Raw genomic sequence first — 18,194 nt, 5'->3', positions numbered from 1 at the left:
CGCGCCCGCCGGCTCGGCCGCCCCGGCCCCTGCTCGCCGCCGCGGCTCGGGGCCGTCAGCTCCAGCCCATCTGCGGCAATCATCATCCGTCTCGACTGAATGGCTCTGACAAATCTGCGCCGGCAGCCGGGGGAGGGGGCGGCAGGGGACAGCCCGGGCTGCCTTTGTCTGCAGGGACAACCCGGGGCAGCCCCTGCCCCCCCCCCACCTTGGCCACGTGGAGGACGATGCTCTCGCGTGTAGCTTTGGAGAAGGGGGGGGAAGGGGTCTGTGTGCCACCAGAGGCTTCAGATCATTATATATCTATACCTATATCTATCTCTATATATCTATAGAGATCGATATCTATCTCTATAGATATAGATATCACTGCATCCAAGGCCAAATAAGGCCAAACTAATCCACAAGCAGAAGTGGCCCTGCTATGGGCAAACATCCTCCACCCACACCCGGGGCTTCAGATGTTTCCAAAACCTTTGGCAGGCGTCCGCCATGCAGGTCTTGGATGTGCCTGAGTTTTGCCTCCCCAACTCCATCCACCGGGCTGAAAGGCGCTGCAGCGCCGGAAGAGCGGCTCTCCCGCGAGGCGGTTCAGGAAATCTGCCTTCTTGGACACAGATGCGTGGTAGCCGCCCTGCCAGGTGAAGAAGCCGCTACGCTTGAGCTGCACCTTCAGGAGGCTGAGGAGCGATAATAGAGGGGCAAGCTCAGGAGGCAAGAGGGGCTGAAGTATACAGACCTCCGCGCCTGGGCAGGAAAGCAATGCCTACAGTTTCTCGTGCACAGATTAGAGAGGAAGGAAGAGTTGCCAGGACGGTCACGGGCAATCCCTGCACTGGAGGATGAGCCCTGCCCCTGCTCATTGTTGGCTCTTGAGGTGACTTGAGTCGGATCCTAGAGTCACGGACCAGCACCGTACCTAGACTCCTGTAAACTTTTCGCATCGGGCCCCCCTTCACCAGAGATAGTGATAATAATAATTTTTTGAATTATCATTTTCAGGGCCCCTTTCTGTCCAGGCCAGTTTGCCCATGCTTGTGTCCAGCCCTGCACAGACCCATCCACAGAAGTTGAGGGTCCTTCTGCTAGGAAAAGTAGGTGGCAAGCTTGGATTCCCCTCCTTTTCCTTCTTCAGCACTCTCTTCTCTGCTTTAAGAGCAAGATGCTTTACCTTGAATCAGGCAGCCGCTTAAATGAGGTTGCTGCACCACTGGGGCTGGTCAGCAGCCAGTTCCTCCTAGCTCAGCACCCCTACCAAGGGAGAAGGAGTGCTCAGCTGCCAGGGTCTTTCCCTTGATGGTAATTTGGGAGGGGGCACATTCATGGCCTGGGGCAAGCTGATAGTTTGTATCATGGAAATTTGCTCTATTGGGGGTGAAGGGGAGCACGGCTGTTAACCTTTTCTATTTCTGGTGAGGCAAAGTATTTCTTTTGGTAAATGACTCCCCGATGACAACTGCATAGAATAATGGTCATTTGAAATATTCAGAAATATATTCTTTCTACGTAGATACTTTGTTAAAAGTTTTCATCAAAAGTTGGGGGGAAGCTTGGCACCATGGAGGGCTCCCAGCTCCTTTTGCTGAAATGATCAAAACAGTGATGAGTAATTAAGAGTTATGTAAAGTGAAATATTTGCCAGTCAGGTTGCTTTGCCAGATGCCTGACTACTATTCCCATGTAGAACTTAATACAAAAAAGTTATCAGACCAATGTAGTACACAGGAAACTACAGTATACTTTTAAATCCTAATGCTCTTTATAAAGAAACCCTAAACATTGTTTTGATATGCACAGCAAATCACAGAAAACTGACAGATCATAGGCAATAAATGCAAATACAAGTGTTCCAGGTTACAGCTGGACAGAGTGGCACCTTATAGACTAACTCATTGAGAGAGGTGTGAGCTTTCATAGGCTGCAACCAACTTTGTCAGACACTGTAAATGGCCTTGTAAAGGGCAAGGGCACCAACTACCTCATAGAATAGAAAATCAGGGTTAGAAGGGACCTCAGGAAGTTCTCTCGTCCAACCCCCTGCTCAAAGCAGGACCGGCCCCAATATCTCTCTCTATCTAGATTACAACAGGTTGTGGGTGTCCACTGTAAACGTGGTACCTCACGATACAAAAGACCCATTTGTCAAATTTCAGGAAAAAGGACTAAAATTATGGAAGGCAAACTGCTCTGAATGGGGCCTTCTAGCTCAGCTAGAGAAAGGGTTACAAACCAGCGGAAATGATGGAGCTTGAGGTAACAGGGAAACGACAAGAGGGCAGCTAAGAACAACATGACGAAGATAATGATGGTGGTGGCGCACTGGGTGTGGTGCCTATTATAAGGAGATAGAGATGGGGACAAAAGAAAGTCGGGAACTAAATTTGAGGCACACAAAGAATCAACTGCAGAGAACAGGCCTTGTAGAGATGAAGTTGCACAGCTCAAGAAATCAGTGTATCAAGAGAACTTGAAAATTACAAGTAGATTTTTGTGACTTGTGAACTTTAAAGGAATGCTACATTCCCAAATATGTACAAGTCACTGAGGTTTGCAATTTGGGACTTAGGAAGTACATAAAGGAAGGAATCACATTAGTCAAGAGAAGAAGACAGGAAAAAGAATTTCAGTGAAATAGTTGTGAGGCCACTGTCGGATATAAATAGTACCATTTACACATGGACATAATCAGGAAGTTTCCTTAAAACTCAAATACGGCCATTTCAGTATTTACAGTATTGGCTAAACTTCTGTTGCATGGTTTAGGCAATAGCTTGGCTTCAGAGTTGGTGGCTATGTGAAGAAATTGACTTTTTATTGTTATTGAGACATACCCGCAGTCCTGAAATAGGTAGGAAAGCACAACCCTAGTCAAAGTCCTGGGTTAGTGAATATAACATATGATATCATAATGGCAAAGGCAGTGACATTTTGATAAAGCATTCTCTCCTTATGAATTCATATGATATTTTTTGGGATATCCTGAAATTAAGAAAGCTATGCACAGGCAGAAGGTAATGAAGTAGTAGCTGAAAGTGAGGAGAAGGCAGAGAACAAAGGGGAGAGAAACAGAAGTCAAATAAGAACAGCAATATTATTAAAACTGAATGTAGAGATTGGCAACAGCTGGAGTGAACAGTACCCTGAAGCAGGAGTGTAGAGATGGCAAGAGGGACAGTTCCTCAGTGGCTACCAAGCCCCACATACCACCTCTGCAAAGTTGCTCCCCCAACCCAGGTCACACCCCATGGCAGTGCACTGCCTCACAGAGCCCCATGTTTGTTGGGAGGTTGCTTCAAATGTTGTCCCACCCCTCGAAAAACCTATCCGTGTCCCTGCCATGAGGTGGCAGAGAGAAACCTCTTTCCTAGATACCTGCCTTTGTTCATCCTGCTCATAGGCTCATGGTTAAACTCACTGCCAGGGCTGGGTTTAAGAAGAAATTTCTCACCAGGGAACATGGGAATTTTGCACCTCCCTCAGTAGCACAGATACAGATCACCTGCCGTGATAATCTGAGTCCATGTCATCTAATCAACCCCCTGACCCTGGAAAGGCCTTGGGCACTGGCGGTATCTCAGTCTCTCTTGTCCTCTGTTGGCACATCTACACATGCAGTTAGCATGATGCAATAAACTCTGAGGCAGTATGAATTTATCACTCCCAAGAATGCTGTGTACTCGTTTGCCTGGGACTGCAGCATGTTGAGCTGGGTTGGAGCAGCCCCAGATAGCAAAGGGTCCGGGGGGGAGGACAGGCTGCCAAACCTAGGTCAGCTCCAACTCAGTGTCTACACATGCATTGTGGTACACGAAATAATGCTGCCATATGCTTGTGTTTACAAGTCCTAACCTATGGCGCCATTTATTAGTTTATTGCAGTCTAATAGGGCCACATGTGTAGACACTGAGACTTTACTGCAGAGCTACTTGGGGCAACTCCACAGTAAATGTCTTGTGTAGATGTGTCCTGTCTGTGGCACCATAATAGAAGTTTAGCAGAAGGCTGCCATCAACGAAGGAATCCAATGTTGCCTCAAATGTGCATGTGCAGCCTTCAGATGCCTGAGGAAATGGGTGTTCGAAGACTGCAACAGATTCAAAACCAAGCTCATGGTTTATCAAGCATTATGATCCCCACCTTACTGTATATGGAGCTGAGACCTGGAAAACGTACAGGAGACACCTCAAGTTGCTGGAGAAGTACTGTCAACACTGCCTGTGGAGGATCCTTCAAATCCAGTTGGAAGACAGATGCACCAAGGCATCTGAAAGACAGATGCACAGATGCATCCCCTTGCAAGCAAACACCATGGCCATTAAGGTGATGATCATCTGACATCAACTTCGCTGGACTAGCCACATCATCCAGATGTCTGACTCCAGATTCTTGAAGCAAGTTTTATTCTCCCAGCTCAGTCAAGGTGTAAGCTCAGGAAGAGGGCAGAGAAAGCACCTCAAGGATGTCCTCAAGGCCAACTTGAAAAAATGCAGCATCAACGTGTGGGGGACTGCACCAAGTGCAGGAAACATCTGCTGCAAGGATCTCAGTACTTTGACACCTTGCAACGGTGACAGGAGACGGAAAAGCAGGAGCAGCAGAAACAGCATGCCGGGTACCAAACCAAGAATCCAGAGCCACCCACCCCACACAGAAACACGTGCCTGAGTTGCAACAGACCCTATCGATCCAAGATTGGCCTTGTCGCCCGTCTTTGGGCCCACAGATAAGGCAATCATGGAAGACAGTCATCCTTGACTGTGAGGGATTACTGATGATCTTGAGGACCCAAGTGTTCTGCTTTAACAACAGTCACTGGGTTCAATTCAGAAGCAGCTGAGGAAACATAACTGCCTGTATTATACAGGAAATCAGACTCAATGATCTAGTGTTTTTATGGGGGTTTTCCTGGCTTTAAATTGTGTTAAACTTTGTGAAAGGAAGTGACAAAGGAGCATGAGCAAGATAAATAAAGTGGTGTCAAATATCAGACAAAAGATAGGGTCTTTAAAATCAGTTGAAATCTTGTAAGCCTGCAGTGTTACACACCAGTCCGACAGAGCATGTAAGCACACGACTAGTCCCATTGAAATGAAGACTAAGTTTATCCACACTGAAGTCACACATATGCTTAATTGCTTCAGTGCAGGAAGAACATTAGGGGCATTTTTCCAAATAACCAACCTTTTAATTGTTGAATTAAACTACATTAAATTTGTGATACAATAACAACAACATTACAGTACAGTATAATCCTGCTTTCATACTCCTGGCTTGAAAATAAAAAATTTAGCTTCACCTGGATGATTTATTTTCCATATATGATTTCACCTCAGCATTCAAGTAACACCAACACCCATCAGGTGGTATGTAAGTTGGTTTAAACTATAGTATTACCCTAAGTTCCCATCTTATATTATCTGATTACAATGGCAAAGTCTAACTTTCTGGTTTCAATGTGGCGTGACAACTCTTAAAGTCTGAGAGTAACCACCGTTCTCTTCTGGTTTGATGATTACATGTCTGATTATTAGATGCCATGTTCAAGACCACAAACTTTAGTTTCGTGGTTCATTTTCAAACCCCATCTGTATTTCTCCAGTCTTGCTTTCCTTGCAATTCCCAGTGTAGTCTCCAGTAAACAGCAATATTTAGATAATGGCAATGTCTTTCCAAGTATTAAATGGTTTAAGACCAATCCTGCACCTACTGATGTTAAGAGCAGGAGTGTCCTCCATCAGTACAAACATTTCATGAAAACAAAGACAAAGAAACAATCCAAAAACTCTGCTTTGTCATTTTTCTACAATAGCTTGCAGCTCATAATGGTGGCTACAAACAATATATATTTCTGAAATTAAACTATGCTCCTCCTGAACCCCTGTTGCTCCTCACCTGCTTCTTTGCTTTTCAAAACCGATAGATTTTCAGGGTTTCATATATTTGGCATAGCTGACTTGATTGTATATGTGCCTGTTCCTACCATTGTTTCTTGTCCCTAAGACCAAAGCGATTTTATCCAGCATAAATGTTTACAAGATAAAAGACCATGCTCTCAGAAATGTCCGTGACTTTCATTTTTGCTTTGGAGTGATCTCGGAAATGCAAAGCTCATATTTCAAAACTCTTTAGAGTAAACCTAACAGCAAACAACAGAAGTTTAACATACAAGTAATTAGCAAAAGGTTTACTTGTGGAAAGCAGGCAGCTGGTAAGACTAAACAGCTGTGTCCAGTATGTGAGGTTTGCTTCTTCATTTGAAGCAACTGGCCACTGTTGAAGGCAGGGCATTGGCCTACATGGCCCACTGGTCTCTGTCTAAATTCCTCCAGTATAAAATTAGTGCAGGTGAGATCAGGACCAGAAATTGTCAATTGAATTTGCCTATCTATTGTTATCATCTGCAACTCATTCCATTCTTCTTTTCAAAGTGAAAATAACTTGGAGCACATCTTAGATAGGCATGTGCCTATCAAAATCTGGAATTATCTATTTCACCTGTAATTACTAATATCAGTCTGACCATTTCATCTAAAAAAAACCCCTCTGCATTTCAGGATCAAAACTCTACCCTGAAATATAATGAAGAATCTGAAGGAAAAAAGCAAGAAAGGTACTGAAGTCTGGTACGAAACTCAACAGTCTCCATGCCCTTCTTAATAACAATTTATATTTTCTCCTTACACAGGAGTGAAACAGAATAGAAGGAATGTAAGACTAAATGTTAAGACATTAGGCCCTAAGGTTACTAACTAACAAATAGTGTCAAAATATTAAACAATTAGCAAGGTCATATAGTAATATCATTTTTTGGGAATCACAACCATTTCACGCCGAGTCAGATCCCGAGAGATATTCAGACTCTCCAATACCAGTTTGGGAGAACTGAGGTAGTATGGTACGCAGCAAGTGTGATCCTAAATACAGACGTTCACTATGGCATTCTGGAAAGAGCTAATCCACATCAGGTATTTTTGGTACACGTATTAGACTCTATTCCAAAGTAAAAATAACTTTTATTGATTATCTTAACAGAGACAAACCAACACAGTCAATACTCCATAACAGCTATGCCAGTTAATTTCCCACTGTAGACAAAGACTCTGAAATTGCAACTACCGTTGCCTTCTACTGAAATCATCTTATTCATTTCAGCTGGCATTTGATCAAGCCCAACAGGCACAGCCCTACTCCCAATGAAGTTAATGAAGTTTTAGTATTGATTGGATTCCAATTATATTTTTTAAATGTCTGAATAATGCTGCTGTTTGATATTGCAGAACAGAAGTGAAGTGAAATCCCTGCTCGTCTGAGGCCAGGAAAATAGTAGCATCTGGCCAATTGTTCAAGCATGTTAATAAAGCGTTATCTGTAGGAAAAGGGGATAGGGATTCAGAATGCTTAAAGCCTTTGATCTGTATTAATGACTGTGGCTCTGAGAGGGCTGATGCAGGAAAATCTGTTCTTCCTTTGCATGCGACCTCCCTCCCCTAACCAGGTATAATTTGACCCTGGGAAATATAAGTGTGAACTGGAGCACCAGATCATCCTCAAGTATTAGGGAAGTATGGAAGTATTCACACCCATTTCTAGCAAAATAGGGAACATCTATGGTTATTTCTGTCTGGTATTCACACTCACATAGAATGTGGCATGTTTTAAAACATCCTGAACTATCCCGAAGCATTTCTCTTACGACTACTGTTCCAGATACAGCAGAGATCAAGGTGGGATTGGTGACCTCAGATTAGAGACCTGGTAGTGAAACCAAGAGGCTGGATTTTGCAAACTTTTTTTCAATTTCCCAACCCTTGTGGGACTATTCACATGAGAAATGGTTTGCAAATTCAGGATCAAGCTGATTTAAATAGGAAAAAATCTGCTTATGTTTTTAATACTCTAATGAATATTGATTTATAATTGAAACATCATCCCTTATGGGACTTTTTACAATAATGTTTACACAGATTTAAGCTATAAATGTATGTTTTATTCCCCTGAAGATGACTATGTTAGCATGTATTCCTGATTTTTTTTAAAGGAAAAAAACCCCCAAAATAACCTCAATGTGCAAATGGACCGTATCTGCAAATATGGGTTGCTACATACATAATATTAAACAAAGTCATGAAAAACGTCATTCCTTAATGTACACTGGTCTCATGCAGCACATAGAATTTATAGAAAACATATACTGGATCTCATTATATAACATACAGAGGCAGCAGGTCAGCCAAATTCTTCATAATTGGAGGAAATGTGTATCCAGAAAGGGAGAGCGCTCTTAAATCCTACCTCTCCGAGTTCTCCTACCTCTATTACAGCCAACACCAGAACTAAACAAGCAACCAGATGAATGATCTGGATGAGGCCTAAAAGTCATTCTTGCAAAAATATGGTCTTGTACATCTGGATTTTACAATTGCCAAATGCATACAAAGGGTGGACAGAGGTGTTAACTATCATGGTAGAAAACGGGAAAAAAAATTACAGAGCAGAATAAGCTTGATATATCAAATAACAGGAAGAGACAATGTCACAGTAATATTTTTGTTGCACAGATGTCCTTATTTTACTTTAAAGCTATGTATAGCATTTTTGACTGGTCCAGAAAAATGCCTGTTGGTGTGCCCATATCAAGGACTGTTGCACCAGTGTAGGTACACCAATGTAAAATAGCCCACCTCAAAAATACAAATTTACCATCCATTCTTACAATCCACACAAAATGCCTTCTCCCACAAAAGTAAAGGAGGGAGATTTACCCCAAAGAGGAAGGGTTTTTTATAAAGCCTGACAAACTTGGGGCACCATCCTGTAGGATGTATAAGATCTCACCTTGTAACAATCACAATAGTTTCACAGTTTCATAGTGCTTAGGGTTGGAAGGGACCTAAACAGATCACCAGGTCCAACCGCCTGCCCCGGGCAGGAATGGGTGCCGTGGTCATATCACCCCAGCCAAATATCTGTCCAGACAATGTAATAAGTTGCTTAGGGAAGCTATTGAATCTCTTTCATTGGAGGTTTTCAAGAAAAAGAGGGAAAAGCATTTGTCAGAGATGGTTTAGGTGCTGGAGTGTTGGAAAAACTTCTTCACAGTTTGTGTGACCAGACTGGAATAGACTCCCAGCAGGGGTGGTGCAGGCACCTACCCTGGAGATCTTCAAAAGCAGACAGGATGCCCACCTTGCTGGGTTATTTGACCCCAGCAGTCTTTCCTGCCCAGAGCAGGGGGACTGGACCCAGTGATCTCATGAGCTCCCTTCCAGCCCTAAACAACTGTGAATCTGTGGATTAGTTGACCTCGAATACTGTGATTTGATGGACAATAAGATTTTGTTCTTACAGCACTGGGTTAAAACTCAGGAGATCTAAGCTCAATTTCTGGCTTGACCACAGATTTCTTATACCATCTTTGTTGCTTAATATATTTGTTAGTCATTCCCCATCTGTAAAACAGGCTTAATAATACTCCTCTCCTCCTGCTCTTTGGGTCAAGGGGTCTGTGATGTGGTGATAAAAAAGGCACAGAGAGAAATGACAGATTTTGCCTGATCTGGCCCCTGAAAGTGCTCTACAGCCATGACCAAACAGAAGAGCATGGCTGCAGAGTGCTTTAAAAGAGCCCAATCCAGCAAAAATCTGAACCTTCATTGTATGAGGGAGCAGAGAGAGTTTGGTCTGGGGTATTTTCAGCCCTTGCTGAAGAATGGCGTGGGTGGATTGGAGCTCCCCTGAAATCAGGGTGGTGGAGCTCAACTCCACCCACCCCAGCTCCAGCACTGGCTGGGGAACCCCCAGAATGAGTTCCCTCTGCTCCCTTTTCCCCTCCCATTGTAAAAACAGCACAAGCTGGCAGGGAGGAGAGGCCATTGCTAGGGAAAACTGGCTGCAGATTCCCCTCTCCCCTGCAACCAAGGATGAACTTCTGTTTGGTCCGGGGGATTGGTGCAACTCAGAACGCTGCCTGCCAAGTGTTCTGAGTTACAGCAGGGAGCTGCACTGCTGTCTGCACCCTGTCATCAGTGTCAACCCATTAGTGAACTTGTGTTTTATACGTGAAAAAAGTTTGCAGGGAAAGATGGCAGTCTGACAAATGGGGAGATCAAAGTCCTTTATCTACACATCAAAGGAAGGCCCAGACAGGGCAGCAGCAGTGTAAGCTTCCTCAAAAAGACCAAAGATGTGAGAATAATTCCAGTTTCAGGCTCATTCTGTCATCAGCCTCTCAACTGAAACGGACAAAAATGGCATAATCAAATGCTCCCAATTTTGATAATGTTTTCCATTAAGGTGCATCAAACTTCACTGAGTGCACTGAGAATGACTAGCATGCTCCAGTTGGAGGACTGGAATGCACTGTGTTCTCCATAAGTAGCTGCATGAGTAAAAGGACACCTTAGTATACATTTTTTCTTCTCTTTTTCTTCTCTCTCTCTTAGGATAAGATTCTTCTTCTCCTCTACACTCAGTCATGATTTTCTATAATTCCAGTTAATTTATGAGCATTTTCTCTATCTCCATGCAGGCTAAAAAAGAAACACTTGATAAAAAAACTGCTACCAACATTTCTATATGCAGACTTGTCCCAACAGCATATTACAATAGTATATACTGTTTATATAGGCACAAATCTGCTAGCCTTTTATAAAACTGATTTAACTCCAATGGTAGGCATGTAATTATTCATGGTTTAATATGGATCAATATCTACCTCATTTCCTTATATGTAAGAAAGCATTTATAATGAGTGAGAGTTTTTACAGAGAGAGAGAGAGAGAGAGGTCTGTAAAATCTCTCTCACTCATAATATTTTCATATATATTATTTGTTTTCTAGGAGTTTTTCAGAGTAAGATTTTAGAAGTAACCTGTATTAAAGACTTACAGTCAGATCTTGTCATTGTTACTTACAGCCACTTCTTCCTTGGTAAGGTAGAAGTAAGTTAAGTGAAGCAGAATCTTGTCATTAGTAGGAACAGAAGATTAAACTTGGTATGAATTATTGTTGGTTATTTCATGTTGGTTATTTTCTTCCCCTTAAATAAGTTTGGAGAGTATTTCATCTTTTAAAAAGAACTTGCTAAACTGACAGAAATGCATCTCCTACATATATTTTGCATATTCCACGTTACACGTTGTGATCTTGATGATCAGCTGTAGTACTACACCTAAAGCTGGGATAGTTTCAGATTAATAAATGGTCCAATATTTTTTCAAAGCAAACATTTAATTTTCTAGAGCAGTACTTGACCCATGTTGTGATAGAGTTGTATATATAGATGCATACTGTGCCTAATGTCTTCTGACTGAACCACAGTGCATATAGTTCAAGAGACCCAGACTATAACCATCTGCCTAATACAGACGGGATCAGGTAAAAGCAACTCCCAACAGCTGTTGAACCCTAAATAATTATGGAAGTAATAAGAGCATCTGATACACAAAAGGGGTTCATTTTTATAAAAATGTAAAACAAATAGTGAACCATGCTAAGATTATACATTTCATTTCTCTGCATACAAATGAGGAAATAATTCACTCTGGGCTGTTCATGTATTTTGCTTTTAACAAACATCCATATGTCAGATAGACCATCTATACTCTTCCCTGCTGGAGTTTTCTTCTTTCAACTTAGTAGGGAACATTTGTGATCTTTATTCTACCAAATAAATCTGAGGAATATATTTTGCTCAAGGCTCCTGTTTTTTTTAATTTCAGAGAAACAAATCAATTCATGGTTCAGGCGGTTTTGTTATTAAGACAACCACACATCTGTGCAAAAAACCCTGATCTATTACATACATTTGTTAAAATATTTATAAATTAAAACGTTGGCTAATTTATTTAAGTTTGTTACTGTGATTATATGAAACTACTGATCCTTTTGTTAACTTCCAAGTTTTACTCCAGGTTATATATTATATGTGTATAGCAATCTATTAATATGAAAAATATTCTGTACATAAAAAGCTCCAAATTACTATGGAAATGATGTAGATAACGAGATCCCAAAATTTAAGTTCTTACTTATGAAGTATTGCTGGTAATGTGAATGGGAGTTATATCTGAATTAAGGGTGCAGGGAAGGTCCATATTCTGACAGGAATTTTGCTTTGCACATGTTCTCTCCTGATCACGCACCTTGCCTCATACTTCTCATGAACCAGAGCTTTTTACAAGCTGTGCTTTGTATAATAAGTTAAATTAATATTGGTAGCATAGGTAATGTAGGTATTACTCCATGAAAGTGTAAATTTAGCATGAATATTTCTTGTTGATTTAAATAAACACACAATTTCTGAACTTACAAAATGACTGACCAGTAGACACTTTTTATATCTATTCATGACATTTTTTCTTTGTATAGAACAAGCAATATCAGAAGAATGGATTAGATTTTGGGACTGGTGCCAACTTAAAAAAGGTGTCACTGTACTGTTTAAAGTTATTTCAACGGCACTTTGATACAACTAATATTCACTGTAAACAAGTACAGAGCTATTTTTTATGACCATTTTTAGGTGATAAGTAATCTAGTGTCTTCACCATCACTGTGCTATTCTTTACGTTAGAGGGTTAACACACATATACTGCAATAAAATTCTGCAGTTTGGTGTCTTTGTTATCTTTGGTCCACTATACAGCTAATGCAATCACTATATTTATTTTTAAATTATCTTGTTACGTGACCATTTTTATAGGCATTCTCCTTTTAGCATATCTTTCTGTAGGGACATAGATTGTTCTTAGTGTTCTACAATACATACAATTTAGCAGATGACAAAATATCTACTTTTTCTATACACTAGGATCCACAATGTCAACCTAACCAGCTTGAAATCATGAAAAAGGCTCTTTAAAAAAGTATGGTGTGACACAAGGCATTGTACCAGAGACGCAAAGGAAGCGAGGCTTTTAAATTCACAGATAAAGCAATGGTAGTGCTTTTTGTAACCAAGTTACAACATATGCCCTGTTCATTGAACCATCCAAATTTACATTGATCTAAAGACATGTACATTTGTTCAAATATCAGACGTGTTCTTAATAGCCTTTCCCTCTGGAGCCTAAATGTTGGGTCTTAGAGGAAATGTATTCACTACTGCCAGTAAAGCATATGATGTATCTAAGAACTGAAGTGGCGTTGTCAGCTGCATTGGAAAACTACTATCCTTGTTCTAATGTTTCAATCGTGCCGATTCTCCTTGTTCATTGCTGTTGTAAGAACCAAATTCACAGAAAGTATAAACAGAAGACATATTCTAAGGCTTGTAATTAGCAGCTACGTGAAGAACAGAGATGGGTATCACAAGCCAAGGTCTTGCCTCACTCACAACTGTACTTCAGCATTTTAAGACGCACGTTAGTGCTTGTGCCTCTTTTGTTTTATAAATGTACTGTTTTAGGATCAAAGAAACATGGCAACTAAGTTGACAAACATGAGCGATCAAGATTTAAGTGACACTCCAAAACTTGTGTTTTTCCCCTTGCTTTATCAAATAACAAAAATTGGAAGTGTCAGAAGATACAAGGCTGAGGCACAAAAGACAGAGAGAGAGAGAGAAGGAAAGCCCCAGATCTCTTCATAGGGATCTCTGTCAGATGACCAAAGGCAATACTCCTGGATTCTAAAGTAAATCCCATTCAGGCTCACTGGTGTAGGCTAATCAGGAATGGTCAAAATAGGGATTAAATGGCTGAGCTCCCCAAGACGGTCCTGCCTTGAACAGAGGACTGGACTAGATGACCTTATGAGGTCCCTTCCAGCCCTACTTTCCTATGATCCTGCCTGTGGGTTCTTCAGCCAAGATAGTGAAAAAGCCATCAGGAAATGAAAAAGCATTACAGAATACAACTTTATTTCATTGGTAGCATTTCATTTTCATTGGCAGCATTACAGAGTACAACTTTATTTCATTGGTAGCATTAGATATTTTTTTCAAAGCCTTCACTTCTGTAACACCATAAAGGACATTAGGGTTTCCATTTGTCATGCATCTTATTCCCCAGTGTTTAGTGCTTTCTAGTCAAGCATTTTAAAATTAATCACAGTTATTATTTTAATCTGGGTTCACCATTAAGAATTCTTGTGGAGCCATTTTCCTTGCAGACCAATTAAAATCTCCCAGTGGAAGTTTATGATTACGACAAAAGCAACCTGTTTAATGCTTGGCACTGCCTTCATTTACAAGCATTAAACCCATGACTATAGAGACATGTTAATGCTTTAGATGAAAGCAGAGCAAAATTATTTGAGAAAGTCTGTTTTTTAAATCTGTCTTTGGAAAAAATGCTGTTAGGTCTTTATGCATGTGCTTGTGTTGTTGTATGCTTGTTCTCTCTCTCTCTCTCTCTGGGTTTTCCTTCACTGTAAGATCTAAGTGCTATGGATCCTCAGTTTATTTTCTGATTATACTTCCTCTGAAATGCAAAACATTTTTTAAACATTTTTCACAAATGGAAAGACTTAGGTTTGATCCAAGCTCCACTGAAGTCAATAATAAAATAGAGGTTAACAGGAGTGAGATCAGACCCTTTATAACAAGCATGCCATGCTTAAATATTAATTCTTCTTTATGCTAAAAGAAATAGCGAATTACAGTTCTAAGGCCAAATGTCAATCTAATAAAGAAATACATAACAAATAAACACACAAACAAGAATTGAACATGAAGATCGACTGTTGTAATCTTTACTTAGACAATTGACCCAATTGTGGTCATTCTGCAAAGGCAGCAGGAGCAAATAGTTTACTTATCTTATGGTTTCTTCACATGGGAATTATACATAGAAACTACAATTTTGTCAAATTAGCCACAGCACTGAATGAGTACATGAGAAAGTACCAGTGTAAGGAAAAAAATCCTTTCTGGCCAAATATTTTATGCTATTTTTAAATGTGTGATTAGGCAGAAAAAAATCTAAAATAATCTCAAATGTTCCAGTGCATGATCATAGGCTGAGATGCATCAAAAATGAATTTAACTCCAGTGGCTTCAACAGACTTTGGCTGGACTTGAATCTGTCCCTCTATATATATGTTAATATTTTCAAATAAACTGGAGGAACATGTGAGGATACAGCCAAGGAAAAAAAAAAGAAACATCCTTCTCCCCAAATATATGCTTTTATATCTCTTATTTCATGATCCAACCTCTCTACTTATGAGCTTCTATCTTAATCACTGTCTTAATTTTTCATTTAACAATAATCCTTAAATGGTCCTCCGTTTAAAAAAAAAAACGCATCGGTCAAAAACAGCTGCGCTTCTGCATACTACCAAGGTTACTCTCGTTATGTTTTTGAAATTCTTTCGACATTGATAATCTGGACCTGGTCTAGAGGTCTGTTTTATCAGAAAGCTATGAAACATGAGCTAAACATAACCAGTCCTCCTGGGAGTGTGATTAGAGCAATAAATTTCTATGTTCCACAACAGATGGTTATGCCACATGAAGAAAGTAAAATCTATCAAGTGCTGTAAAATGAGAAGAAAAAAGAAATTTCTGCTCCTGCATCAAATTAAGTGCCTTTTATTTTGCTGTTGTACATGTGGTAATGTAGACGTTCTATATCAGCACCATGACATCAGTTTTAGTCTCCTCAGTCTCAGACTGGTTGCTATAAATCAGTCCAGGCTGTAAGTAATGTTGAAAGAGCTAAATGTTCAGAATTTGTGTCTGTCTTTTTTATTAGCTAGCCTAGAGTAAACTGGGGGCTATCGTTCAATGTCAGGTTCAATGCCCAATGACCCAATAGGTTAAAAACGTGGCAGTCACAAATCAAGGACATAATGAAGTCTGAGAAGTGGTCTATGCTGATTTATTAGAACATCTGTTTGACTACACAAAATCTAGTACTTCCCTTGAATATCATGAGCTAGTCCCATAATCCTCCACGTATCAGAGATTCCCTTTTTTAAAATCTAGTAATTTAAAATAGTCTATCCAAACCCAAAGGGCTTTTTTTTCATATGACTCATTGCCAGACTGATGTTTTTACCTAAGTGCCTCAATGACCTGCAAATGGGACACCCTTACCTTTATCGTTCTGTAAAAAATAACAGAGGAAATGCTGACTTTAATTTTGAAAAAACACTCACTTTAAAACATTGCTGTGTCAATTCATAATTCAATAAAATCTTACTCTCTGCTGGCTCTCAAGGAGATTTTAATTTTCTTTATTGTTCATTTCTATTTTTTCCCTGTTCACTATAGTGCTTCTATTATCCTTCATTCTGATTCAAACGCTGTTTACTGAATGCTGTAATATTGCATATAAACCTCCTTTCTTTTACTATAATCATTCAATTTTTAAAGGACAGGAGCGTTCATCAGACACATATCAAACAATGTGCAAAGCCACCCACTGAACGAGCTTTAGTTAAATCGCCCCCGCTACCATTTGGAAACACGGAGACACGGATATATGAGGTACAGAGGCTGGCTGGAGCACACTAATTAGCATGCTCCATCAGACTCCATTAATCGATTAATCAAGTCTGCCCTGGCACACTGCAATTATAGTGCGCTGGAGCAACCTCCCAGCACATCTACAGACATAGCATTTGATCCTAAAAATGTTTTCTCTGTGTGCATCAGTGATTTGATTGGATGTTTTACTTGGATCGTTTGCTGATGTGTTACTAGTGATGCCAGACTAGTAATGCCCATCCTCATTATGTAGGCCAAATTACATTTCTCTAAATCTACTCAAATGTCATTCACAAAAGTAACAGCTAGTGACCTGATGATATAAATGTTTCTGGTACTATACTATTTTTCCGGAAGCAGCACTCTATAGAGGTTGCTCTAAGTGAGCCAGGAGTGCCCATGAGATTTGTATATACAAATTAGGTATAGACCTTGGGTAGTAAGAGAGGATGATGTGAAAAGTACTTACTGGACAATCAGTACTCCTTTCATTTCACTGAAGCAGGATTGCTAAAAGCAGCTAGGTTAGGCTTTAAAACTCTGAATTTGCTATGCTGCCCAAATTATTACCATTTGGGGGGCAGTTATGTGTGTCCTTTTACATAACACTGAAGGAGACACAGATAATTAAAGATACTAAAAGCTCTGATAAATCTACTCCAATAAAGCTGCCTATATTTCAAAACAGAGTTAGCACAGCATGTTTAAAAAACAGAGCTTTCATACACTGAGAATTATGATATATCAAAGGATCTCTCTAGTCAAAGCTGTAATTTAGAGAGACAACTGTCTGTGTTGTACATGGCTGAGATATTTCATTGGGTTAAAGTTCAATACTCCATAGGCCACATCTCAGAAGAGGTTCAGATTGGATACCTGTCTATTTTACCTTACATGTGGAGTCAAAACTATGGATTGTTACATTCATTTAAAAATAATATAAATTGTACTTGCCTCCATAGGTTCCAACGTTGCTCTTCTAGCTGAGTCACTAAATGCTCTATGTATTTATTTGAGTCCATATATTCCTAAAAGGAAGGATCAAAATGTTTGATTGGCATATATTTTGTAACCTTGCTAAAATGCTGATTTACAGTTTGAGGGTCAAGTTCATTTGGGGGCCAATGGAATCCTAACGCACAAAATTCATAGCAACAGAAAAAACACAGTTGTAATGTAGGCTTGTACGTGCACCAGAGGGTTCTTATATAAATCCCTTGCCCTGTACAGAGATTACTAGGGAAACTCTGAGCTAGATGCATGAGTGTCATCAGTATCTACACCAGCAGTTCTCAACCTTTTTCGACTCAAAGCATCCCTCATTAGACTCAAGGCTCCTACCATACCGTTTGTGAACTGAGTAGTACCCCATTTCAAAAACTCATTTGTTTAGTATAGTACTTACCTCCTTGCAGAGGGGCCAGGCAGTGGAGGCAGAGGAGAGGCTAAATGGGAGAGCTTGAGCCTGCCCTTCTCTGCTCATCTCTTCACACCCGGAGCCTGAGCCTGCTCTTATCTGCGGATCTTCTCCCTTATCTCCTCACATTTCCTGTGGTGCCCTTCAAAGGATGGCAAGGCACCCTGGTTGAGAATCACTGATTGACATAATATACCTAGAATTTTCCTCCACCATTCCCCTGATACAGAAAGTCTGCAGAACAGCCTCTCTGCAGGTCTTGGGTGAGAGTTCGACTTGGGATGGACCACTTTTCCCTACAGATCTCAAGATTTATGGGATGAGTTTATGTACACTAGGCAA

At 40.4% G+C, this 18,194-nt stretch overlaps 1 protein-coding gene across 7 annotated transcripts in view; it reads right to left on the bottom strand.

Moving 5' to 3' along the window:
• Nucleotides 1–18,194, bottom strand: part of NCKAP5 (NCK associated protein 5) — a 962,935-nt gene that overhangs the window by 594,063 nt on the left and 350,678 nt on the right. For all 7 annotated transcript variants that reach the window (XM_019522509.1, XM_019522508.1, XM_019522512.1 and 4 more), the window contains one exon: nucleotides 17,390–17,463. In XM_019522509.1, the coding sequence (XP_019378054.1) occupies nucleotides 17,390–17,463 (74 nt within the window). The remainder of the gene's footprint in view (nucleotides 1–17,389; nucleotides 17,464–18,194) is intronic.

This window comes from Gavialis gangeticus, unplaced genomic scaffold, assembly GCF_001723915.1.
Source record: "Gavialis gangeticus isolate Ggan-Ray unplaced genomic scaffold, GavGan_comp1, whole genome shotgun sequence".
Lineage (NCBI taxonomy): Eukaryota > Metazoa > Chordata > Crocodylia > Gavialidae > Gavialis > Gavialis gangeticus.
This window is presented reverse-complemented; position numbering and strand designations above follow the sequence as displayed.